We start from the raw sequence: 27,088 nt of genomic DNA, 5'->3' as shown, positions 1-27,088 counted from the left end.
CATCAAACTCCCACAAGGATCTCAAGACACAGTTTAGCAAGTCAGAGAAGAGAGTGAGAGTATATATTACCATCCATGAGATATGGAGAGAGAAAGAGAGATGAGAGAATGATGGACAGAGTGAGAGAGAGAGAGAGAGAGAGAGAGAGAGAGAGAGAGAGAGGGTTGTTGATCGTCACATAGATCAGCACTCTGGGAAAAAGCTCACACACACTGTGCAAAAACACTTTTAACAAGGCAAATAAAAGCGTAATTAGGGCTTTCAATCGATTTAAAGAAATTAATGATATGTTGATAAAACACATGAAAATAATCCAAACAAATGCAATTCAGTTCATTTGTTAATTTGTGCAAGTGTACTGTATATATTTTATTATATCATTTTATATTATATTCTTTGCCCACTGCATCACATCTTACTATTTACGTACATTAAATGCATTGATTTTTTGTGTGCGTTTTGTATATAATTGATTGTTCTAAATTTAAACAAAAATTACAGCCCTTACAATATAATTATTTAATTATTAATGAAAGTCACCGTTACCTTTTTGGCAATACAAAGCGTTCTGAGGCCATCAGCAGCATAAAGATTTAAGTAGTTTTGAGTTTTATATAAGATTTTCCTTTGTCGCTTTCCTTTGCAATCATCTGCAGAACAAACAAACAAACAATAAAAAAAACATTCATCATTCATCAGAAAAAAACACAATGTAAGCAGACAGCCTAAACTAATCACTTCAACCTCTTTAAGGTTGGTTCTCTTTGTTGCAATTGGCTTGTTCAACAAGTGTTTTGACAGGTTGACTAGATAACTCTGCATTCCGAGGTTTATCGCTCCTGCGTTATTGCTCAGTGCATTGCTTCCTGGCAGGAAGAGCAGAACAAACTGTTAGGGATGATCACTTCCCAACATGGATGACTGTCAGCCAAGATGAGAGGGTGAGGGTTCCAAACCTCACATTTTCACAGAATGATTCATCACCACCCCTGCAACTGTGGGACGACTGGACCTGTTTTTCCAGAGATGTGTGTATTGACTTCGGTATTAAATACTCACAATAATTGCACTGATAAAAAACTAAATCCCCATATCATGCCTTTACATGACCATCCAAAGAGTGAAAATGAAAACGGGATCAGTGTCATCCAATTAAGCAACAGTATTAAAAGGCGAAGTGTGCAAAAAATAGTAACACGCATGGAGTGGTATTATTCCTGTCAACAGCACACAGAGTGTGGGAGAACCTATGAAACCAAGTGTAATACTTTAGTACGAGCAAAAGTAAGTGATGCTTCCACTGCACCATTATTATTTAATATTTTTACGAATGATTTACCATATATTTTACGGAAGGCTAACATTGTTATGTACGCTGACGATTCAACTATATATACATCAGCAAGTACACAAATGGAATTACAAACGGTTTTAAATAAAGAATTACAATATGTAGTAGATTGGGTCGAATTAAATAAATTGGCATTAAATATTGTAAAAACTAACTGCATGATTTTAGGTTCAAATTATAATATTAATAAGAATCCTGTAATTAATATTAAGATTAACAACACAGTTATTGAACAGGTGCATGAGACTAGACTGCTGGGTGTAATAGTTGACTCTAGATTATCATGGAAAAAACATATTAGTAATATTATTGCAAAAATGGGAAGAGGTATATCCATTATGAGAAGACATGCAAATTTCTTAACTTCGAATATTAGGAATTATGTGATGAAAGCACTAATATTGACATATCTCGACTATTGCCCAGCAGTTTGGTCAAATGCCACTGGGGAATATATGAATAGATTACAACTTATACAGAATAGAGCCGCTCGTGTAGCACTTAGGTGCAGCTATAGGAGAAATATAATATTAATGCACAAGGATCTTAATTGGTTATTGGTTGAAGATAGATTGTTGTATTCATTGTTAATTTTTATAAGAAATATTTCTAATTCAAAATTTCCTTCTGTCTTGTTCAAGCATCTTTCTTTCAGTGTAGAAAATCACCAGTATAGTACTAGGCATGCAACTAAGGGTAATTTTACTTTACCCATAGTAAGAACAAATGCCATAAAAAATACTGTTGTGTTTAGAGGTATGAAAGAATGGAATTATTTGCCAAAACATATCCTGCTTACTAATGATGCCAATAAATTCAAATTATATGTAAAACAACATTTGTCAAAATATTATAACTGAATGTTTATATTTATTTAGATATGTGTACGATTATGTATGCGTGTAGGTATGTTTATAGGTGTAAGTGTATAATATGGTTTTATATTTGTGTGTATTTTTATACCTGTATGGGGGTACATATGTATGTCGATATGTGTTCATATTGTATATGTATTTGTATTATGTGTTTGTGTATTTTCTTTTAATGTACATACTTTTTTAGGACCCCAGGAAGAATAGCTGCAGCATTGCTGTAGCTAATGGGGATCCTTTCAATAAAACAAACAAAACAAAACCATTAATGCCAGCAAGTTTCCCCAAACTCTCCTACAGTCTTATTGTTGAAAAGCAGAACTTGACATATTTGGACTGTCTAAATAGAGAAGCTCCACAAAACCACTGTACTATTCCTTTGGTAAGGCAACCATGTTTATGCTCCATGTACATAAAACTAGGATAGGGGAAAGGATTTAAAAAAAAAAACCTAAAAACACATCAATAATAATAATAATTATTATTATTATTATTCGTTTGCCTTTAAATCTTACCAAGAAAACAAAACAAACAAAAAACAAGACATCAAAAACTTAACAAAAACAAAACCAGACGAAAAACTAAACAAAACAGTAAAACTAAACAAAACACGACACCAAAAACACCTAAAACTAAAATAAGACACTAAAAACTAAACTAAGCAAAAAGACACAAAACTAAAACAAGACACCAAAAACACCTAAAACTAAAATAAGACACTAAAAACTAAACTAAGCAAAAAGACACAAAACTAAAACAAGACACCAAAAAATAAACTAAACAAAAAGACACAAAACTTAAACAAGACGCCAAAAACTAAACTAAGCAAAAAGACATCAAACTAAAACAAGACACCAAAAACTAAACTAAGACACCCAAAACTAAAACAAGACACCAAAAACTAAACTAAGCAAAAACACCAAAAACTAAAACAAGACACCAAAAACTAAACTAAACAAAAAGACACAAAACTAAAACAAGACACCAAAAACTAAACTAAACAAAAACACCAAAAACTAAACTAAACAAAAAGACACAAAACTAAAACAAGACACCAAAAATTAAACTAAACAAAGACACCCAAAACTAAAACAAGACACCAAAAACTAAAACAAGACACCAAAAACTAAACTAAGCAAAAACACCAAAAACTAAAACAAGACACCAAAAACTAAACTAAACAAAAAGACACAAAACTAAAACAAGACACCAAAAACTAAACTAAACAAAAACACCAAAAACTAAACTAAACAAAAAGACACAAAACTAAAACAAGACACCAAAAATTAAACTAAACAAAGACACCCAAAACTAAAACAAGACACCAAAAACTAAAACAAGACACCAAAAACTAAACTAAACAAAACACCAAAAACTAAAACAAGACACCAAAAACTAAACTAAACAAAAAGACACAAAACTAAAACAAGACACCAAAAACTAAACTAAACAAAGACACCCAAAACTAAAACAAGACACCAAAAACTAAACTAAGCAAAAACACCAAAAACTAAAACAAGACACCAAAAACTAAACGTAAAACAAGACACCAAAATGAAAAACAAGACACCAAAAACTAAATGACACAAAAAATAAACAGCAATAACACAGAAGGCCTAGACCTGGCTGTAGTAATGGATTGTAAAATAGCTTTGTATTGTATAAAAAGCTTTAGTCTGGAAAAGTAACCAGAGAGAATTTTCCTAACTAAAATAAATTTTAAAAAATACACCAGTCACATTACTGAAAGACAGAAATTACTGCCATTCCCACAGCAAAACCTGGTGTTCTTTCCAACATGTGCTTCATTTTAGCATGTTACATAATAACTGGAAACACAGGTACAGTTTGATTTTTCCAAATCTTTGTGGTTGCATTGCATTGTCAAATCTGCTTTATGTCAATGAAGTTATAACTTCAAAGTTAAAACAATTCACTAGTCAAAACATTGAAAGCTGAGTGGCTCAAGCTGGCATCTGTAGTCTGTTTTTTCACATTGTGTCATTACAAGCATGGCAAATGTCCCACTGCTTCTGAAAGAAGCTATTGTACCTTCAGTTGGTACACTGTGCTAATTGGAGGCCCACACCCAAAGGTGAACAGTGGTTCTGGATTCAAAAGTACAGTAAAATATACTGAGCATGTGTGTCAAGCATGAAATAATCCACAGTCTGTAGTGAGGCACAGTCTGGGTGTGTGTTTGCAGTCTCATGCTATCTAACCCCACATAGGCTAGACACTAATAAACCTAGGTCTCTAAACACATTTCTAGACTGCCAACTAAACACATGTAAAAAAGAGCAAACAAGAGGAAACTCCCTAACTACTTCGACTAGAAATACTTATGGTTCATATAGCCAGAAAAAGACATCACAATCTCAATTTTAAAAGCACTAAGCCTTATTAAAAGGTAAATAAATAAATAAATCAGAAAAGAGTGGTTTTTGCTTTATCTTTTGTAGTTTTATCAACACAGACAGCAGCAGGATTATTAGGCTGCTGTAATTTTAAGACCCGCACAGATCGAATACAGACTACTAATACTGTACACATGAGTTTTCTTTCTCAACTATTTGCATTCAGTTAAGAGACAACTGATTAGGTTTTCTAGGATACTTGGAGTGAATTTGTCTTTTTAAATGACAAGACGATGTCAAGAAAGAGCTCAAAATTCAGTGTTCATGCACTGTCTGAGACACGGCTTGAGTTAAAAAAAATTCTTAAAACGATACATTTACTTGAGAAGCAACACTATTTTATTAAGAGCATTTATAGACTGTAGCTTGAATAAATAGTGTCTTAAAACGAGTAAGAAAAACCTTCTTGTGAAATAACTGCAAATTAAACAAAGGCGCAAAATCTGTCAGTGCTGAAAAAGTTGGGCAACACTTTATTTTGATAGTCCACTTTAGACATTCTACGAACTATAAGTAACAATTCAACTACATGTCAACCAACTGTCATTAGAGTATAAGTAGACTGTCAGCTTAATATCTGCTAACACTTTATTTTGTTGGTCCCCCAACAGACATTCAACTGACTATAATAACTTGGCGACTACAAGTAAACTTATTCTCCTAACCCAAAGCCTAACAGTCTACTATAATACACTAATACTCTACTGAGCGTTATGCCTGGTTCAGATTACACGATTTTAGTCCGATTTTGGCACGATCAGTTTGACATAGGGTGTCGTGGGGATTCGTAAACGGCAACAGGCGTCGGGACGCAAGATTCGATCGTATCATCTCGTATAGTGTGTCATAGTGGGCGACAACCAACGTCGTGTCTGCGATGCTTCACGACATCACGACAAAAAGACTAGCATGTTTCATTTTTTTAACGGTCGTCCACGACGGTTCCGTCACATGTATGAGGTTGACCAATAGGAGCACAAGCTTTTCCGTACACAACTTTCAAAAGTGGCGAAACGAAAGAGAGACGATGGTGCTAATGTTAAAACTAAAAGTAAAAATATATAAGAAAACAATATTTTACCTCAAGTTCTCTTTGGAGGATTGACAGCCCCATACGGTCCTCTTCGAGCAGGGTTCTCAAGTCTCACGCAATGGCCGTGAGACACACGCAATTCAACCAGTTCACACACTCACACGCCACACCGTGTATTTCGCACGCTGAAAAGGCAATGCCGAACAATCCAGGAACGTGTCCATTGTCGGGTTTTCTTTCTTTTTTATACTTTTTTCTGAACACAGGACAGCCAATACAACACTCACCGCTTCATCCATTGTTTGTTTACGTTTGTTTCCGGAAATCACTCGCTACTAGTTTCGCCTTCTCGATGACATCACGCGCGCCGTTAAAGACGGCATGCGATGACTGGTCAGGAAGCAACGTGTAGTCTGACGTGTTTTGTCCACGACATGACAAGATTTTAGGATTCAAAATTACATCTTTTACAAAAACAGCTTTTTGGCCTTCTGGAACTGCCATATTGACCCATGTAAGTGCTTTATGTATTTGTTTGTTAAATTGTTTGCTTTTGTAATTGGCAACATACCACAGTGAAAGAAAACGTAAAAAAAAGCAACAAGAAAAAACCCAAACAAACCACGTTCTCTGGTTTATTCTGCTCTTTCCTAATAAAAGTTGAGCAACTCGACTGCTTGCGAATTATTCTAAGCCATAGTTTCCTCTCTTTTTTTAGGCTCTCGCATTGACATTTAGATATAAAGCAGACGGCTATGTATGTAGTACTTCTGTTCAGTCATTTTTGTCCACAGCATTAGAGAAAACTGCCACTGAGGCGGTTCTCGTGCCTGGAATACTAACAAGCCAGTCTACCTGTGCCATTAGGATAGTTTATTACCACTAAACCCTTGGCTACATCAAGAGCGAGGAACAAACTGGAAGCCATCCAGCAGATGTTTGGGTGAAGGGGATGACGGGGACATGACCTTACCATGCTGACTATGTTGGGAATTAAATGTTGATCAGCATTGATCAACTGTATAAATCAAAATCAAGGGGCCACTTTAAGCACTCGGAAGACATGACAAATTCAAAACATATCCTGAAAAAATATGCCTTTCTTCACTGTCTGCTCTTAGTAGATGGTTGCCAGCTCTCTTTTAAAAGAAAAAAAAAAGAAAAGAAAAAAGAAAAGTAGCCTATCCATTTAATGTTCTGAAGAAATCAGATGACTTTCGGCCATATGGCCGTGAGCCGTTATTCATTAATTCTGCTGGAACAGGCCTCATGCACTGTCTAACTGGGACATGGAGAAGAAAACACAGACTTCATTAAAACTTTAATACGATCAACAAATGTTATAAAGCATAATCAACACTGAACATCAAAAACTAACCCAGAATATTTGATTCATTTTATATGGGGGGGGGAAGGTTTGACAGCATGCCAAACGTTTGTTAATCTGAATTCAAAATATAAAAGAGAAGAGCCATCAATAAATAAAATGAATAAATCTAAAGTTACAGAGAGTTGGAATTATAGCTGGTGAAATTTATGGAAAGTGTCTTTTAGAGATGAATGGGAATCAATATCAGAACGATAGCTTCTAACTTTCAATTAGATGGAGTTCTGATGTTTTTGTTGGGATTACTGAGTTGTAAAAAAAGTAAATTAATGAAAAATAATGCACCACACTCGAGGTGATTATATACACAACTTTGTTTAAAAACAATAATAAAACAAAACAATTTACTATTAACATCTTAAAAAAAAAAAAAATTCCAATAATAATAAAAAAAATGCACGAATGCGCACAAGCACAGAAGACCAACGGCCAAGGTCAGGGTTTTCATTATTTAATGCATGTGATCTCAACAAAACCTGTCGTATACCCAAATATTCTGTGATACCTTTTGTGGTAAATATGCATAGATATATACACACTAGATGTCGCCTTGGCTACGGCAGTTCATTAGTATGAATGCGTCAATAGAGCCGCCATCTTGGAAAAGGGGAGCCCCTCCACTTTAATGCATCAGCATCAATGTAGACAAAGGTCTAACCGAAATAAAATCACCATAAATCATTATGAATGCGATTTTCTCTTTTTTTTTGGTTCGTTCCAACGGTCAGACATGTATTTATCATTGATTCCAGAAATTTTTTTATAGGATATAAATTTTATGCATACGTACACGTGTGTGTGTGTGTTTGTGTATATATATATATATATATATATATATATATATATATATATATCCCATGGAGTCCAAACTTTGTCTTATAGGGAGGGAAAGGGGCATTGGGATTGGGACATGCCTCAAGCTGGACCATGTCACTGTTTTACATTTTAAACATACGCTTCAAAGCTTCAGAACGGAGCAGCCCACATTTTTAAACCATAGAAAAGGTGTGGGAACAATGCTAGCATACCTGTAGCTGGTCTGATCAAATCCATGATGACTGAATCAGCACCCTTGGTGTAGACAGTAATTTGCTCAGTCAGCGGGTGTTTTACCACCACTGACATCCTCTTTCTTGTGGAGTCAAACCCCAGTGTGTGCAGAAGCTCGAAACTTAGCTTGCCCAAGTGTGGAAGTTCCACGGTCACTTGATCTGGTAAACGCCCAACAAGAGCACACTTATAGGCCCGGGCTGCATAAACCAGAGCTGCCTCGTCCGGTGACTCCGCCTCATATCTGAGCTCGCATTCATCCTGAGCCAAAGCTTTTGTTTTATCGAAGTTGGGTGGGACGGGGCTGAAGGCATGCTGCAGGTCACGCTCTGGACGCTTCTCCTCGTTCAGCTTGGTGAGCGTGCTCTCGGCCGAAGGGGAGGAAAGCATGCTGCAGCCCACTTTATGGGAGGACGAGCGGTTGGTGGTCAGACTGGAGGAGCTGCTGCTGTTGGAGCCAGAGGTCAGGCGGCTTGGAGTGAAGCGCTTGATGAAGTCCTCGATGGTCTTTACTGGAGACTTCAACTCAAAACGACGCACCTTGATAAGATTCCAAAGAAATATTGTCAAAATAAAACTCCTTAAATATTTGTGCATGATTGAGTCACTTTAAAAAAAGTCATGCAACAGTTTTTTTTAATAAACTGGGAAGGTTCATTCAATAACAGAAGACAAGGCAAATGTTTTTTATTGCACATATGGTGACCACGAGACATTTGAATACTTAAGCATACTTAACATGAATTCAGCTGTTTAAAACACATCTAACAAGCATTTATTTTAAATGAAAGATAAATTCAATTGTGCGAACTGACTAATATATATAAAAAAATCTGCGTGAACTGACTATATATATATATATATAAAATATGTGTGAACTGACTATATATATATATATATATATATATATATACGTATATATATATATATATTCAGTTCACACAGATTTTTTATAAATCGTATATATAAAAAATCGTCGTACCTGATCAGTTTGTCGTATATATATATATATATATATATATATATTCAGTTCACAGATTTTTTTAAGTAAAAAAAAAATCCATTAATAATTGAATAAATGTTTCATAAATTATTTTGTTAAAGAGTATCTTTCATTTAAAATAAATGCTTGTTACATATTATGTTTTAAACAATTGAATTCATATTAAGTATATATATATATATATCACTAAAAATCACTTTAAGATCAGTTGGATAAAATTAATTGCAAAAATGAGAATATTGCTCATAATAATCAGGATGTTAGTTGGTTTGTTACAACATGGACAAAGGAACTGAAAGGAGATTATTCATTTTTAAAATGTAGTTTCCCCAATGTTTAAGCAACTGTTTGTTAATAGACAAGGATGAATTACAGCAGAACTTTAAGCAGTTTATCAGGCATCCATTTCATTAAACACTAAATGCAAATCACTCAGTTTAAGCTCATGAAGGGACGATAAGCCTTTGATTGCAGTATCAACCTGAACTTACAAAAACACTAAGAAGAACGCAGATGGCAGCAAAGAGGGAGGGTTTTGAGGGAATCTCATGCCATAAATTCACATAGAGTAAAGATTACATAATGACGGATAGGCCACACATCTTCAACAGAAACAGGAAGTTGCTTCTACTCCACAGAAAAACCACAGGACGTCAACTGCGGCCAAAACATCCCATTCACAGTCAGCTCTGAGGTAGAGGCCTGTTAGGTCTGTCTGCTAGAGATGTGCAAAACTAGTCGATAAAATGATACCGCTGCTGCTAGTTAACTTGGGAATAGTAGTCAGTCACATTTTTCTGCACATTTACGGACAGATTTACTAACAGCTTGCGCCACTGCAATCCCTCTTCTTGGTTAAAAAAAAATCAAATAAAAATACTGACAGGATTTACTAAAGACACCTCGAAAACTTGAAAAGGCACGGACAGGGTTATTTTTGCGGCTGACCTTATTGCATATGCATTTGTAGTTTACATGATAAATTAAATACTTTGTAAATAAATAAAAAAATCTACTAATGTGTGGGCTAGTCAATTTACTGGTATTTGCACCATTATTTACTTACTCAATTATTAAAAAAAAGACGCTAATTTTTGCTGCTCTTGGTAGATTACATTGGTCGCTGTGCAGATCCCTACTGTTTGCTTACCTTCTGTCTGGGTTGATTGGGTGAGGACACAACAACAGTGTTGCAGATAGTTAGGGCGATGAAAAAGTCAAAGATGTCACACTGGTCAGGGGGGATCTGGTTCAGGGGCTGATTGTGAAAACGGATGAACTCCATTTGACTGCCACACTCATTGACCTTATCCATGAGCTGGGGATCTGGAGTGATGTCCTTCTCCTGTCAAACGGATCAAATAAAATGGGAAAAAAATGAGTAAGCATTGGGTTACAGCGTGATACATGAACAGCTTAATGTGGAATGGAAGCACTTGCTAACCATTGGACTACTGAAGGCAGTGTGTTTGGACAGAATGCTGGCCCGTTTGGCTTCGGCTCTGCTGCCGGTGCGACGGTGAGATTTAGTGCTCTGGGTTCGCAACACCACTTTTCCGCTCTGGTGACTGGTGACGCTGTCCCGCCGTGGGAGAGTTCCACCATGAGATGTACAGTCCTCCTCCTCTGAATCCACCTCCTGGTACATAGCAAGCCTTCTCGCTGTGGGAAAGACACTTTGTTAGACTGTTTGAAACTTAAGGACTTCATGGAAGACCTAAGGCTTTTCTTCATAATAATAGTCCTGTATTTGAACTGTCAATTTGGGGCACAGGCTGTAGAGGGAACAACCAATATATTCAATATTAAATTATCGATTTATTACTTATAAGGGCTGCTTAAGACTGTTGCATATTAATTTAGAAGCCCAAGCTAAGGTACAGTATTTACGTTTTTTTTTAAGTTTTAAATGTGCTTTTAGGCTACATTTATAACCTTGAATATAGAAAAAATTAGAATGTAAAATAATTGAATTATATTTTAAAAGATAATTTATTCATGTGATGGCAAAGCAGATTTATCAGCAGTCATTAAAACAGTCTTCAGTGTCACATGATCCTTCACAAAAAAACATTTCTTCATATTAGCAATGCAAGCAGTTGTGCTGCTTACAATTTTGTGGAAACCATGATGTGTTTTTTTTTTCCAGGACTTAAAAAAACAACATTTATTTGGAAGAGAAAACTTTTGTAACTTTATATATGGCTTAACTGTCACTTTTGAGCAATTTAAATCATCATTGTTGAATAAAAGTGACAATTTCTTTAAAAAAAAAAAAAATCTTCTAAAGTCTAAATGATCTTCATTTTGGGGGCTTTTTGATGTATGCCATTCATTTCAATCAATGTGATTAAATATGCTAATCAGCGTTTCATGTAATTCATTCTACATTGATTGACAGCATTTTTATTTATACAAAACTATGTTGTATAATACAATTAATGTTGTGTGTCCACAGAACCATAATAGCCCTTGTGTTGGGCACAGAAGACACTGATAATCCTAACCATTGGCATCATGCGAGTACTCGACTCCTGCCACAGTACAACGGCGAAACACCATCTTGTTTTCTGTGAGTGTGCCGGTCTTATCAGAAAAAATGTACTGCATCTGGCCCAGGTCTTCTGTGATGTTCAGAGCCCTGCACTGGAGGTGAGAGTCTGTTTCCTCATCATACAGCTCCATGTCTTGATGGATAAAGTATACCTGGCATATCTTCACTATTTCAATGGAAACAAAGAGCGAGATTGGGATCAGCACCTGCATCGGAGAGAAAGAGAAACAGAGAGGTTTGGTGTAGATTCATAGGGTTATCATTTCAACTACCAATGAGCCTAGAATAAAACAGGAATTTGAGGAACAGTTCATCCCAAAATTGAAATTGTGGCATTGTTTAATCCAATGGTTTCTTCAAATGGAATTTGGAATTGTTCTACATAATAGAATCTGCAGCACACTGTGACATTCTCACACCACTTGCTATTCACCTGAAATACTATAATCATGGTCAGGAAGAGATAAATGGCTGAGACCACTGGAGATAAGTCAGTTCCTTCTGGGCTCAGGACGTCAAAGACGGGCCTCTTATCTCCGTACTGAAACATCCACAGGCCATGACCTAAAGAAGGTTTGAGAGACAAACACTCGACTATATAAAGCAGGTCAAATGGAATCATGGGTTTTGTTATTCAAGAGACACTAAAGATGTTAAAGCAATCTAAAAATGTTTAAGGAAACCAAAACAGTTAAGCCACTACTTCCTCAAATCAGATACATTCATCAACTGCGGTAACAGGCATTAAAAAATAAAATTCTGTCGCTAATCACTTACCCTCATGTCGTTCCAAACCTGTAAGACTTGCGTTCATTCTCGGAACACAAATGAAGATGTTTTTGATGAAATATCAGACTTTTCTGTCCTTCCGTTGACAGCTACCCAACTGACGCTTTGATTCTTCAAAACGTTCATAAAGAGATTGTAAAACTAATCCGCATGAATTGAGCAGTTTAGTCCAAATTTTTTAAAGTGACAATCACTTTATATCATGAACAGATTGAATTTAGGTTTTTATTCACATATAGACATTCATCAATCACACATAAGATCTGGTAAACAGAAGCTCAAGCAGGTTCACTTGACTTGAGAACCAATGAGGTTTGTTCTCGTTTTACGCAGCGCGTCTGAGCTTCCACAAGAACCACTAAGGTTCATTCTCGTGTTACACAGCATGTTTGAGCTTCCTCAAGAACCAATGTGGTTTACTCTCACACTTCAAGCTTCTGTTTATGTTAGCTGATCAATGTTTAAATGTGAATAAAAGCCTAATTTAAATCTGTTCATCATATAAAGCGATCAAGGCTCTTCAGAAATTTTGGACTAAACTGTTCAATTCATATGGATTAGTATTATGATCTCTTCGTAAACTTTTCAGTAGCGTAGCTGTCAACGGAGGGACAGGAAAGTCTCAGATTGTATCAAAAATATATTCATTTGTGGTCTGAAGATGAATGAAAGTCTCACGACTACAAATTTTGCTTGCAATTACAAAAAGGTTTATATATTAAAAAACAAGATGGTCCCAAAATAGACAATACTGAATAATTCATCTTGTTGAATGTTTTTACTTAGGACTTGATGGAAGCAAAAGAATATTCATGATAGATGAATCTGGCAGCTTCGCATGATGTATCAGTAAGACTCAAAACAGTACAGTAACTAATATTATACAGATAGTTGGTGATAGTTCTGATGACATGAGCCTTTAAAGTAGCAAACACACACACTTAAATCTCAGACGTGAAAACATTAATATCTTACAAAACTATATTTTATAGAAAAAACTATTGATGCAAAGTAATACATACCAATGGCCGAAAAAAGGCACATGACTAGGAGGATAATGACACACCAGAATACGTCTACGTTCATCTGCCGCTCAAGTTTGCTCCGTTTATAACGTGGGCCGTTGTTGTTCAGCATTGCTTTTGTCTCATGACCTGAGAATCGGTACAAAACAAAACACTGTAGAGATAATATGAACTCTACCAGTCAGATGACCAATCATTTAACAATCCTGGCATTTGCATGTGCACATTAAATTACAGGAAACAGTAAAATGCACATTAACAAAGTTGTTCTTTTAGTGGACTTAATATCAGGCATTAACCACAGCTTTCATTATTTTTGCTTCTTTTTAAAAGTCATATGCAAAGATTAAATATAATACATAAAAAAGCTGATATACTGTATATTGATTACATTTTATCTTACCATTTAATTTACCTCACAATCAATAAATTGACTACTAAAAGTTTAATCAAAAGTATTTTTTTTTAATTTGTCACTGAATAACACATGACGTGTGAAGATGAATGTAAATATCACTTGTGAACAAAATATTTAATTGCACATTACGCATTGTGTGAAAGTGTGTGTATTTTTGGGATTGCAATAAAATTAACTTAGTTGGACAAAGGAGAGCTGTTAAACACAATTCATAATGGTTGAAATTAGTAGTGGACGTTTTCTGTCCTGGTTTGGATAGAAGGCAGCGTACCTGCATAGATGACAATTCCTACAGCCTCCTCCGTGTTGCGGATGGTACAGCCTCTAAGCAGCAGATTGTCTTTGTATAGCCCGTCTCTCCTCCCACTGCGATGGATTCTGTCAAACACACCACACGGGCTCATTCGACACACTTATAATACAACATTTCTGTGAGCACTATACATAATCTATTTCCAATCTGAATTCCTCTGTCCCCATTTGCTAGAATTTTACAATTGGAAGCCAAGAACACTGGCCCTTATAAGCATATCCCATGGCAATATCCACATAATTCTGCGTCCCTTGATGTTGACCACATCAATCCATCATCCTTGACAGTGCACAGGGTTTCCCTCAGGATCCCTCTTTCTTAGCACAAAAATCAATAGTAAAGCCAGGACCTCACTAAAATGGCTCTGCAAACAGGTAAAGCCCTGAGGCCATCAGGATCCCGCGTTCAGTCAATACAGCACTTTTTGTAAAACCTCAAAGCCACATCATAAAAGAACTGAGCAAAGCGAAACGATTCTCAGGATAAATGAGAGAGGACGAGTGGCGAGCAATGAAATGCGAGGAATGAAATCTTAAATCCAACAAGACCTCAAATCAGAATGCGCGTGATTCCAACACCGGGAAAAAGTTCCCGGAAAGAGTTCAAGAGGCCCCAGAGCTAAGCTTGCGGATAAAAATGGCGGCAAATGCAAATGAACTCCCACCGAATGAGCGCTGAATGCTAAACACCTGTGGTGGGAGCTCAATAAAATTTAATGCGAGCACTAATCCCACTGCTAAAATTCAGGCTTACATCTGTGAACTCTTCATTTTGTCAATTATCTGACAAGGCCTTTGGCAAGTTTTTTTTTTATCCCCTAGTAGTGCATTAATCTTTGAGCTTTGCCCCAGTTTAAAGGCCGACCTGATATATTAGCTGTCTACATGACCCATGCTGTCAACCACAGTTCTGGCTTAGTTCGGACGGAGCCATTGGTATCTTTGTTATCCTGAACGAAGGGGTCAAATTTTGGCTAGCTGGTAGATGTCATAATTACCATCATATCATATGCCAGCAAAAAGCTGAAGCATTAAAGAGCATTCAAGTGTAATTTATGTATTCTGAAACAATAAATATATCGCAAGCAACATATATACTGCAAATATTTCATTATATTCTAGCAGATGTTTTAGTGCGCGATTGTTTGGAGGGCTCGTAAATACATGTATTTACCCACAAATGAAATTTACATCATTTACTTACTCTCATGTCATTCTAAACCTGTAAGACTTTCTTTTTCTGCAAAACACACAAACACACACACATAATGATATAAACAAAATACACAAAATATATTTCAAAATTGTCTGAAAAACTCTAATTGTGTCCATTTAATGCAAGCCATTGCCCATTGTTATATAATATTAACAAAAACAGTTAACACATTCTTCAAAATATCTTCTGAGTTCCACAGAAAAAAAAAGTCATAAAGATTTGTAACAACATGGGAGGCGGCGAGTACATAACTATTTTCTTTTTTTGGGAAAACAATCTCTTTTAAAAGTATGAAATGAACTGAAATGTTCGTCTTTGTCTGCTGAATTCACATCACAGCTCAGTCAGTCAGCATTGTCATTTTTCTGCTGCACTAAAGTGCACTCGGCAAACTCATACATCAGAGTCTGTCAAGTATCTGTTACTTCGATGTCAAGCGTGTTTCAAATCAACACGGTCCTTCCATTGTCACAACTCGTGTATCAGCTTTGACCCCACCTAAAGGGCACATTGGTGGCATGGAATTTACCATTAAGGTGACTGGCTCAAAAAAAAAAAACCTGGTTGCAGACTAGGGTTGGGTATCGAGAATCGATTGGAACCGAGACTAACTTTTCGTTTTTCCCGGAATCGTTCAAAAGTTAAAATTTCGATTCCTAGTTTCGATATTCACAGTCCACCGAGTGGAAGAAGAAACCGCTGAACAACACCAACGAAGAAGCGTCTACCGGAAGTGTTGGCATAACCACGCGAGTCGAACATGAGTAGCTTACGTCGGCGATCCAAAGTGTGGCTTCACTTTTCTAAAAATAACGAAACCTCGGCAAAATGCAAATTTTGTGACAAAAGGAGTATTTTTACAGAAGGAGTATTTCCTTCAGAAAGGATTATTTCCTTCAGAAAGGTCGTTGGTTAGCAAGGTTAGCTAAACTTTTTTGACCCTGCCTCTTAAAAGAATCGGAATCGAGAATCGTTAGGAACCGGAATCGAAACAAGGAATCGCAATCGGAATCAGAATCGTTCAAATTCAAACGATACCCAACCCTATTGCAGACATGCCTATGCCCTCCAGGTAGTAATCTCATTAGATGGCACTGCACATATTCACCAGCTGGGATGATACTGTATCTTAATGCAATAAGCCGTCACTCCAACAAGGAACAGTCCTTGGCGCCCATGGTGCATTATGTTCCTTCTTTTGCTCCGGTAAGCCACTTTGTGGTAACTGGACAAAAAAGCTGGCAGCACACCAGAAGCATCTGTTCTCCATCATCCAGGGAAATAAATGTCATAATCCATCTGGTTCCTGTCAGCTGACTCACTTGGCCCCGCTGTCTTTACCATACCATATGCAGCAGGTTTTCTTCTAAACACAGGAGAAATACTTCAACCTGCACAGTCCTGACTGGGCTGAAGTTCTTGTTTTACTACTGCCCAAATATATTATGCATGCTAAGCCTAAGCCTATGACCTGTATGCTTTAGCCAGCACTTAAGACTTTAAGACTGCAAGATAAACAGAGTATAATCTTAATCCACAACTTGAAAGTCTAAACACCAGATTAACAATCCGTTTTAAAAAGTGAAAACACAAGGAATGCATTGACCATTCTATGAAATGAGTGCATTTTCCAGTTTGATAAAGTTTACAATTTAATTTGGCATTACAAGCCTTCAAAGTCATGAAACTATAAGGGGCTTCTCAGAATTGAATGATCAATACTTTCAATTAACTAACATGGTATTTGTAGCCTGACGTCATCATACTCAGGTTCTATTCAGAATATGAGTCTGATACTTCTCCATTGGGCTGTGATTATGGGGCATGTTTCAACCAAACCAGGAAAGAAAATGCCTCTGCACTCAATTTGATAGACCTACAACTAAACATGTGTTGAATCCCGTAGGACGGCGTAAACATTTTTCCGATCGACAAATGTCTTGATCGCGGTTCTCTGTTTGTCTTTTAAAATGAATGTGCTGTATAGATCTTCTATAACAGACGCGATGGCAGAATCACACTATCACCCCTTTTCCACCAAAAGAAGAACTGGCTCGGAACTGGTGCTGGTTCAAAGTTGGTTCGGAGTTGGTTCAACTTGCGAACCGCTTCAGAACCTATTTGTTTTTCCACTGACTAGAGCGCCCAGGGAACGACGTCATTACGTCGCTGTGTACGTCGCCATACGTCTTAGAAACGATTGCAAATACAACATTACTTTCGGAATATCTCTAACTCGTGTACCAAGAAAGCTTTAAAAACAATTGAAATAATCTTTTAATCTTTTCGTTTAATATTTAATCTTTTCTGATAAGTTATGTACCCCTGTCTTGTGTCTTTTTTTCTTTCCATTTATTTGTTCTATATTGTGACTGTTTTCTTCTTTGCTTATAATGTCTTCAATAAAAAAATGACAAAAATAGAAACGCTTGCATTACAATTACAAAGGCGGACTCTATCGTGTTTCTGCAAATGTTTCTCTTGGCTTTGCGATCTTTTATTATGGTCAGAAAAGATGTTTAGAACATATCTAAACCCGCCCCCAGCCCCCGATGTAAGTATGACGGCGTAAAAGAACGGTTCTAGTCCAGCAAAGAGTTGGTGCCGCTTTGGAACCAGTTCTCCTGGCCGAGAACCGGTTCTTTTGCTGTTGAAACACAAAGAACTGGTTCGCACGCAGGTATCGGCTCTGAACCGGCTCTCAAAATGCTTTGGTGGAAAAGGGGCTTATGATCCTCAGGTGTGGCCAGAATCTACTCATCTCAATTCTCCAGCGGCAGCCAACTTTGTTGTAAACAAATTCAACCCAAGCACATGGATGATTAGGTTACTTGCTGATCATCGGTCCATCATCGTATAAAGCCCACTCTGACAATTTGATTGGTCCGGACAGCTCTGGTTCGAGCCTAGTTGCTCCACAATGGATTAAGTCCTGACCGAACTTCCCAACCTCAAATATTGTGGGAAGGGGCCAAGTTCAGCTGGCATCCAGGCTATGGTAATTTACCAATATCATAGAAAAAAAAAGTTGACATTTTAACCTTATTCACAATCATAACACAACATAAGATAAATTGTTAAACTTATCCTTGAATAACCCACTTCTGAAAAGAATGATTTTATCCTTCAGTTTAGTATTGTTTTATGTATGGAATAGTATCGAATAGTGCATACAAAAAGGTAAATATGTGACTACAGTGTAAATGCTTAAAGGATTAGTTCACTTTTGAAAAAACTTTTGCTGATAATTTACTCACCCCCATGTCATCCAAGATGTCCATGTCTTTCTTTCCTCAGTCGAAAAGAAATTAAGGTTTTTGATGAAAACATTCCAGGATTTTTCTCCATATAATGGACTTCAATGGGAACCAGACGGTCCAAGGTCCAAGTTTTGAAATAACCGATCGTTTCGCATGATAAGACCCTTATTCATCGTCTGGTGTTGTTTAAAGACATTTGAAGCTGCATCTGAAACTGTTATTGATTGTCTTTTGGACCTTGGACTGTCTGGTTCCCATTGAAGTCCATTATATGGAGAAAAATCCTGGAATGTTTTCATCAAAAACCTTAATTTAAGAGGAAAGAAAGACATGGACATCTTGGATGACATGGGGGTGAGTAAATTATCAGCAAAAGTTTTTTCAAAAGTGAACTAATCCTTTAACCTGGTGACACAACTTTAAGCCTTATTAATAACACAACATATATATAGAGACTAAATTCTAATTTTTCTTCTCCTCAAAAAGTGTATATTTACAGATGTAGCAAGAACCATATTGATGAGAGGGCATTGTTATAATGAAAGACAAATGGGGAAAAAAAAGTTACCAGATTTAGAAAGTTTGTCTGTTAACGCTTCGCTTAGTAAAATTTGGCATTACTGTTCTTAGTCAATAAATACGGAATATGATAATATAAATGAGGGTCAAAAAAGACTCTTAGAATATAATTTTTTCATGCATCTGATCTAAACACACCAAAAAACAAACAAAACAAAAAACATTCTGGTGGAAAATATTTCACATACTCCAACAGCAGCATTATTGATAGCCTCCATCCATCTAACAACCCTAACACTGACAAATAAAAGACTTCGAGACCCATTCCTACAGTTCTCCAAAAGAGAACGCGGCTGGTAAGAGGAAGAATAATGGGTTAGAATAACAGGGTTGAAAAGTCATCTGAATAATGCTGGAGTAAGAGAAATACTTTTTGTAATGGACCATCTATTCATTAGAAATATATTCAACTGGATCGATGTGGGTCACAAAATAACCATTCATCTGGTTATTTAAATCTCAAGAGCTAATGGAATTTTAATCACTGCCGGCAAAACAAAACAATGGAAAGATCTGTGTCATCTAAAAGGCTTTTGGCAGTGGTCTCACAAACTGGAGGGCCACTGTCTTACAGAGTTAATTAAACACGCCTGAACTAGCTAATCAAAGTTTTCAGGATTACTAGAAACTTCCAGACAGTTGTTCTGGAACATGTTGGAGCTAAACTCTGCAGGACAGTGGCCATCCAAGAGACGAGTTTGAGACCATTGCAGATTATCAAGAAGAAATTCATTGAATATAATGGAGTACATATTGCTAGGGCTAAACTAATTCACAATACACATATGTAACAAAGACTACGCACATGGACATGACATTAAGACTGTTGGGTTAAATCATTAATGCAATTTCTTTCAAAGGATTAGGTTGGCCAATTCATTATTTAGTGTAATAACGGAAATGGCAATGCCCTTTAAAAAGCAATAATGCATTTAACTTACATGTATCCACGAAATCTGTTGAGGTCATTGTTTGGCTTCTCACATTCAATAATGCTGTTGTACTTTGATGGGTCAAACTCACAGTCCTGCAAATGAAAAACATATTTGCAATTTGGGATCTGAACACTAAAAATCACCAGAATAATAAGAGTTCAAGTTTTTATAAATGATCAAAGGATAGTTATCTGTTCTCCCTAGGGATGTACCAAAGTGATTATCAGTATACACAGTACTCAAGTGCAGTCGATACTGGGTACCGGTATTCTTTTGGATCGGTCAGGCAGAATACATAAAAATGTGATACTGTTAGTTACCCATGGTTATTACCATTTAGCTATTAAAAAAAGGGACAAACGCACTATTTGTCCATTATATTTCAAGTCTTCTTTTGAGCAACAGACAGTATATTCATTTCAGAAACTTAGAAGTTCATGGAAACTCTTGTGTAATGTAAATGTAATTCTCCATTTAGCATCTTCAAACAGCATGTCGTGTTCAGTTACAAAACTCAGCATGGTAAAGCTCTCTCCAAGATGTTCCCATTATTGTGCATAATCTGAACAAAGCCTGGGCTTTTGTTTAAAAAGACTATTTTTCTGGAGTTTATTGGTGATCCTGAATATGGTGTGGTACTTGCTATTGGATGAGAGGACTGAATACAACTCATTCACACAGTAAATGCCATTTAAAACTATCAGACATATGTAATACGCTTAGTGTATATTATTTTTGTTCTCTAACGGTTATGAATTTTTCATTGTGGATTGAGGGTTGCCGGTAAATCCATGTTGCTTTAAGCACATCATCACACATTCGGGATGTGCTTAGGCTCTTTTGTGCCGCTCTGTATTGGAGCCTTTCAAACTATGATGGATTTGTGCAATTAAATATAAATTAATACATTTATTATCCTATTAATTTGTTCAATCGCATCTTTAATGTCTGCTGCCGTATTTAAAATCTGTAGCATACGTTCAAAAAGAAATGCTTTTTATTGTGCATATATTTATGTACTCCCATCACAAATGTATTGTTTACAAGATTTTAAGAAGGTTGCCATCTAAGTTATAACACAAAGAGCAATTTGTACATTTTTCAAGATTTTACCATTATGTAGTAGTAAGTGGTCTGCACTTACATTATGTTTCCAATTCCACCCACCAATTTTATTGAATTTTGGGATATCGCATAATTTTAAAAAATAATTAAATAATAAATAAAAAAACAGCTGGAAGGAGACACCATGATGTAGATCTCAAATCATCATTTGGGAGGACAATTTTTTTAAGCCAAAAAAAAAAAAAAAAAGACATGAACAACCGAATTAAACTCTCAAATGCTCAAAGAAAAAAAAAGAAACATCCCGTTACTTTGCCTTAACAATGGATGTGATTGGATAACCGAACTAACCAGCAGACCAATTTCACTGCACACTGCACTGCATCTCAAACCTTGGTTTGGTTTAATCATTCTGAAATGTTTGTGCCAAAGTCGGTCCTCACAATATTTTGGTATAATGACCTCCCAGAAGTCACGTGAGTGCGTTCCCAAACTCCAGGCATCTGAATGCAAGATAACATAACAGAGTTTATAGCGTTTCTTAAATTTATGACGTGCCAAAGAGGCTTTCCCAATTGAAGCAACTTCCATTTGTAGAAATTTGCTCAAAATTTCCAGGAAGTGACAATTTAGTTCTCTTGAACACATGGGATGAAACACTGCTTTAAAATTGCAAATGTTTCATAAGATATTCCAAATTTTGCGCATAAAAGTGCAACTGGATAGAAACCGCTATTGACAGGTTACATTAATGTGTGTGTGTGTAGTATCGGACATAAAACAAGTTGTATCGACTCGAGCCATACCCAATTCCTCTACGTGTTGCAAAATTTCAGCCTGCTGCTCACATAAATCTTAAGATTTTAGAAGACTTATAATATATAGGGCACAGGCTTTATTGACTACTTTCAAGGTACTTTTTGTCCCTTTGCAGCATGGAAATTGTTAGATTATTCATTTTCTGGGGTGAACAGGTTTTGATACACAGTTTCTTTTGCCAAACAGCTTTCAGATTTCTCTTATTGACATTTTAAGACGTAACACATACAGGTTGAGCAGTGCCAAGGAAAATTAATATTTGACTTTGGTGTGAATTGACTAAAGTTATCTCAGTGGTCAAACGCAGACCAGCTGAATACACACAGGATCACATTAACTGTTCTTGACACCAGGATGCTTCTATTCAGTTCTTTACTCAACTTTCACAGCAAACACTCAACAGTCCTTAACACTCACCAGGTCGATAAAGCTGCGCACCACCTGCCTCTGTTTGAGGTTGGTTTCGCCGTCCAGTGTGGCCGTCTCGATGTGACACAGGCGGTCTGGGTCGCTGCTGCTGAGCAGAAGAACGTCCGCCGGCAGAATCTCGTTGCAGCGCAGACGAATGAAGTCTCCGACCCGTACCTCCTTCCAGTATTTCTCCACATACCTTTTCTCACTCCTACAAATGGCACAAGAAAACAAATCTGTAAATGTAATTTAGTCATACTGATGTATCCAAGCAAAGAGGCTTTTTTTTTTAATCTCACAGACACCAATGTTTTTCTATACACATATTCCATTGTGCATGCTTTCATCACCAGCAGGGTGGATTATTGTAATGGACTCCTCACTGGCTCTCTTACAGAACGCTGCTGCCAGGATTCTGAACAGATCCAGAATATATGAAGATATCACACTAGTCCTCAGGTCTTTACATTGGCTCCCAGTTACATTTAGGACTGATTTTAAAGTATTACTGGTCTATAAATCATTCAATGGCCTATAGGACCTCAATACATTGCAGATATACACACTGAATATAAACCCAATAGATCACTCAGATCATTAGGAACAAATCAGCTAGAAATACCAAGGGTTCACTCTAAGCGTGGTGAGTTTGCTTTTAGCTATTATGCCAGCCGCAGCTGGAACCAGCTTCCAGAAGAGATCAGATGTGATCCTACAGTCACATTCAAATCAAACGACTCAAACACTTCCGTTTAGCTGTGCATTTACTGAATGAGCACTGTGCCACTGTTCGTCCAACTGATTACACTGTATTTCATTTTTTTTATTCTAAACTGATTGAATTATTCTTATTTTGATTATTTTAATTTCATCTATGTAAAGCACTTTGAATTACCATTGTGTATGAAATGTGCTATAAACTTGCCTTGCATACATGCCTTTCAATTTTGTGCACAAGTGCACAAGAAAAGACATTAATTGCAGTGAAGTCTTTGGACCTGCCGGGTGGATAATTCCAATTCATACTTTGCACATGACGTCACTGTACTGGTTGGCGGGCAAGAACGCCATTATCCAGCAACGAAACCCAATAAACTAGTCAAGGATCTTGCCAGGACGTCGGCAGTTTTTGTACAAAAGTTGGTGTTTCGAGGTGTAAATGACACACCAGATAGTTGTTGTGCGATTGTTTGCCATAACCAGATGAGATAAGCAACCTTCACAGTATAATGTTACACATCTGTGTGTGCAGTAATCATTCCATCACTCCATTAGGGTTGGGTATCGAGAATCGAGTATCGATTGGAACCGAGACTAACTTTTCGTTTTTCCCGGAATCGTTCAAAAGTTAAAATTTCGATTCCTAGTTTCGATATTCACAGTCCGCCGAGCGGAAGAAGAAACCGCTGAACAACACCGAAGAAGCGTCTACCGGAAGTGTGGCATAACCACGCGAGTCGAACATGAGTACCTTACGTCGGAGATCCAACGTGATCCTATTTCCTTTTCTAAAAATAACAAAATCTCGGCAAAATGCAAAATTTGTGACAAAAGGAGTATTTTTACAGAAGGAGTATTTCCTTCAGAATGGATTTTTTCATTCAGAAAGGCCGTTGGTTAGCAAGGTTAGCTAAACTTTTTTGACCCTGCCTCTTAAAAGAATCGGAATCGAGAATCGTTAGGAACCGGAATCGAAACAAGGAATCGCAATCGGAATCAGAATCGTTCAAATTCAAACGATACCCAACCCTACACTCCATCAAAGGTAATTTAACATTAGTTTGAATACAATGGGTGTATGATCATTAATCGTGTCTGAGTTAAACTGTAGTTTCGTCAACCAACACCACCAGCTGGTTTGTTGAGTCAGCGGTTTGTGTTGTGAGGCTAACTGTACGTTCACGCCGCCGCGAGAGCAGCAAAATTCATTGAAAATTGAATGTCTTCAGGGCATGTTGACGCTCTCGCTGGTGGCTGTGTAAACGCTATCTGTCGTATCTTGCTAACAACAACAACAAAAGTGTGTGATGGGTTGTTTAGAGGTTTGTGATATCTATGGTTTTCAATGAGAACAGTAGAGCTAGATTTACGGAGGAATTATTACTGCTCGATAAACTAAATAAAACCTTGTCTGCTTTACACAATTTAACTACCTTCACCTTGGAGTTAATCAGTCCATAGTTTTGCAGCTAGCTCGCTAACAGACTTGATACTAGAAAGACCTGGAACTACAGGACTATGTTGAAAATACCCGTTTGTTGCCCGCCAGGCATCCATGGTAGTCACGTGACTGCAAAGTATGAATTCTGAATCACATGGCGCCATGTAGGGTACACTCTAGAGTTTAAGGTTAGAGGTTTTGAACAGCCTTAGCAAGCATGACTTATATGAAGGTAGAAATAAACTGTTGTAATTCAAGAAAGCCTTGATTGAGATAATGGCACAGAAATTAGACCCAAATGTTGGTGAAAAAAAATAAATTAAAATAAGGACAGACAAAACAATGTACATCTTCTTTGTCTTCCATTAGAGAACTGTGCTCTTTTTAAATTTTTTCAAATTTTCACAATTTGCGTTAGCATAAACTTATTTGACATTTGCCTCGGATGCTTCTGCATTAATAGAGAACTTATTTATAAGCGCTGAACGTGGAAAAACAACCAGACCAAACAAACTCCACACAGAACTGAACAATAAACAAACCACATCTGTGCCGTGTTCTAAACTGGGAGAGTAGTGTTCATCATGGTGAAGGCCTAACATGATGGACAACATGACGCCTATTTCAGGAGGACAAAAATAATATTACAGGGCTTTGGCAAACATGGCTGCAGGGACTGCTAAACAAAACTTCCTTCTGTTTCTTTTCCCGCCCTTCCACACATAAGAGTGCTCTTTTACTGCCACACAGAAATGTAGTGCAGTTTGGAGGCACGTACATTCATGGGCAAAAAAAGAAAAAAAAATTGCGCCAAACCCAAAATGGCTAAACAATAAGCTTTTCATTGTCGACTTCACCACAATTTATTGGTCAGGAAATTAGAAAAATTTAAGAACATGCAGTACTTAATGCTTTCTCAGAAAAACATCAAGGACAGAAGGAAGTTTTTGGTAGAATGTGGAAGTTGTGTGTGGAGTGATGAATCACAATGAAACACGAGTTACATTGTGATGCTCTAGAGCGGTGTCTTTGAAAACCTGGTGGGAAATATAATAATAAATGTGTGGGAAGCCTTTTTAGCGGCTGGTACTGGGGAGTTATACTTCACTGTAAAAAATAATAAAAAAAATTTAATGCTTTGGAGTACAGGGGAATATTGCAGGATGGCTTTCTTCCCACAAATGAAAAGTTGTAATCTTAAAGAGGAATGATCAGATATTATTGAGAACAAACGGCTTGAAAACAAGTCCATCAGGCTCATGTTTTGGTCTGGTCAGATTCCAGATTCGAACCCATATACTGTAGTAAACATTGTTAAACTCAAACAAACTGGGAGACATTTTTCAACTATGAACTGTTTGAACCCATCAACATTAAGTGAAACAAACTCTTCCTCCTGTAAAAGGCTATCTGCATCTCTAACGGTGTAATTCTTGCTAATTTCCTGACAGAGGATGTGATTAAAATGGATAAGCAATTAAAAGACCACTAAATATTTGCCAACTTTTGGCTTGGCCCACCATATCTGTTGCCCAGGAGTGTAAATTACACACTTTACCTTCAAATCAACTCTGAACCCATGTTTAACTGTATTACTGATTACCGGCACATGACTTTGAGGGTCAGTAGTGCCAGACAGTGTCCAGCTATAAGTAGATAAACATGTTGTTGAGAGGAAGCAGAGACAGATTAGGGTGGTCATGAGGATGTTACACTGAAAAAGCAATTCACAATCTAGCTTATTTTGTAAATAATTCTGGTCACTGTAAATGCTTAAACCTAAGAATTTGGGAGGGGCTTTTGAACATCCTGGGAGACTGATATATGAATCAACAAAAAGACCAGCCAGAGAGAGTAAGAAACTGAAAATTGAGTTTACTGAGAGGAAATGTGAAAACAAGTGAAAGGATGACCATGAGCACACAATTCAGTTTCAGTTCATTTAAATCAATAAATTTGGCACAGGCAATCAAAAAATTGCTTCAAAGGTGGGATAATTATTTTTTAACAACAATTCCTATTATTTTTATAATTAATAATTAATAATAATTAATAATTTTTATAATTTTATAATATAATAAAGTTATTTAAACTTATTACAAATACAAATTAAGTTATTACAAATATTTGTGGAGAACTTGATCATTTTTCAAGAATGTTTCTGGAGTTTTTGATGAATAGAAAGTTCAAAAGAACAGCATTTATTTGAATACACAAACTAATAACATAGTCCAAACTTTTGAACAGTAGTGCATACCGCATACATAATATTTACATTCGTCTATGTCCCCAATGGCTCACAAAACAGTAAGGGGGTGAAAAATTGTGCTAGCTTTCAATTCAACATATTAAAATATAAACACTATACATGTAAATATAGGCATGTAACAATTAAACAGTAAATCATTACCAGTCACTTACACTAAACTG

At 36.7% G+C, this 27,088-nt stretch overlaps 1 protein-coding gene across 1 annotated transcript in view; it reads right to left on the bottom strand.

Moving 5' to 3' along the window:
- The window catches only part of atp10a (ATPase phospholipid transporting 10A), a 64,315-nt gene that overhangs the window by 25,849 nt on the left and 11,378 nt on the right, over positions 1-27,088 (bottom strand). Inside the window, exons 2-11 of the mRNA XM_039689281.2 lie at positions 22,504-22,708; positions 20,209-20,294; positions 14,172-14,278; positions 13,480-13,611; positions 12,102-12,232; positions 11,622-11,874; positions 10,559-10,776; positions 10,265-10,459; positions 8,090-8,651; positions 548-651 (exon numbers count right to left, since the gene is read on the bottom strand). Of these exons, the coding sequence (XP_039545215.2) occupies positions 548-651; positions 8,090-8,651; positions 10,265-10,459; positions 10,559-10,776; positions 11,622-11,874; positions 12,102-12,232; positions 13,480-13,611; positions 14,172-14,278; positions 20,209-20,294; positions 22,504-22,708 (1,993 nt within the window). The remainder of the gene's footprint in view (positions 1-547; positions 652-8,089; positions 8,652-10,264; positions 10,460-10,558; positions 10,777-11,621; positions 11,875-12,101; positions 12,233-13,479; positions 13,612-14,171; positions 14,279-20,208; positions 20,295-22,503; positions 22,709-27,088) is intronic.

The sequence above is a fragment of the Pimephales promelas genome, chromosome 8 (genome assembly GCF_988280905.1).
Source record: "Pimephales promelas chromosome 8, fPimPro1.hap1.1, whole genome shotgun sequence".
Lineage (NCBI taxonomy): Eukaryota > Metazoa > Chordata > Actinopteri > Cypriniformes > Leuciscidae > Pimephales > Pimephales promelas.
Note: the sequence above shows the minus strand (reverse complement) of the source record. Positions and strands in the feature narration are given on the sequence as shown.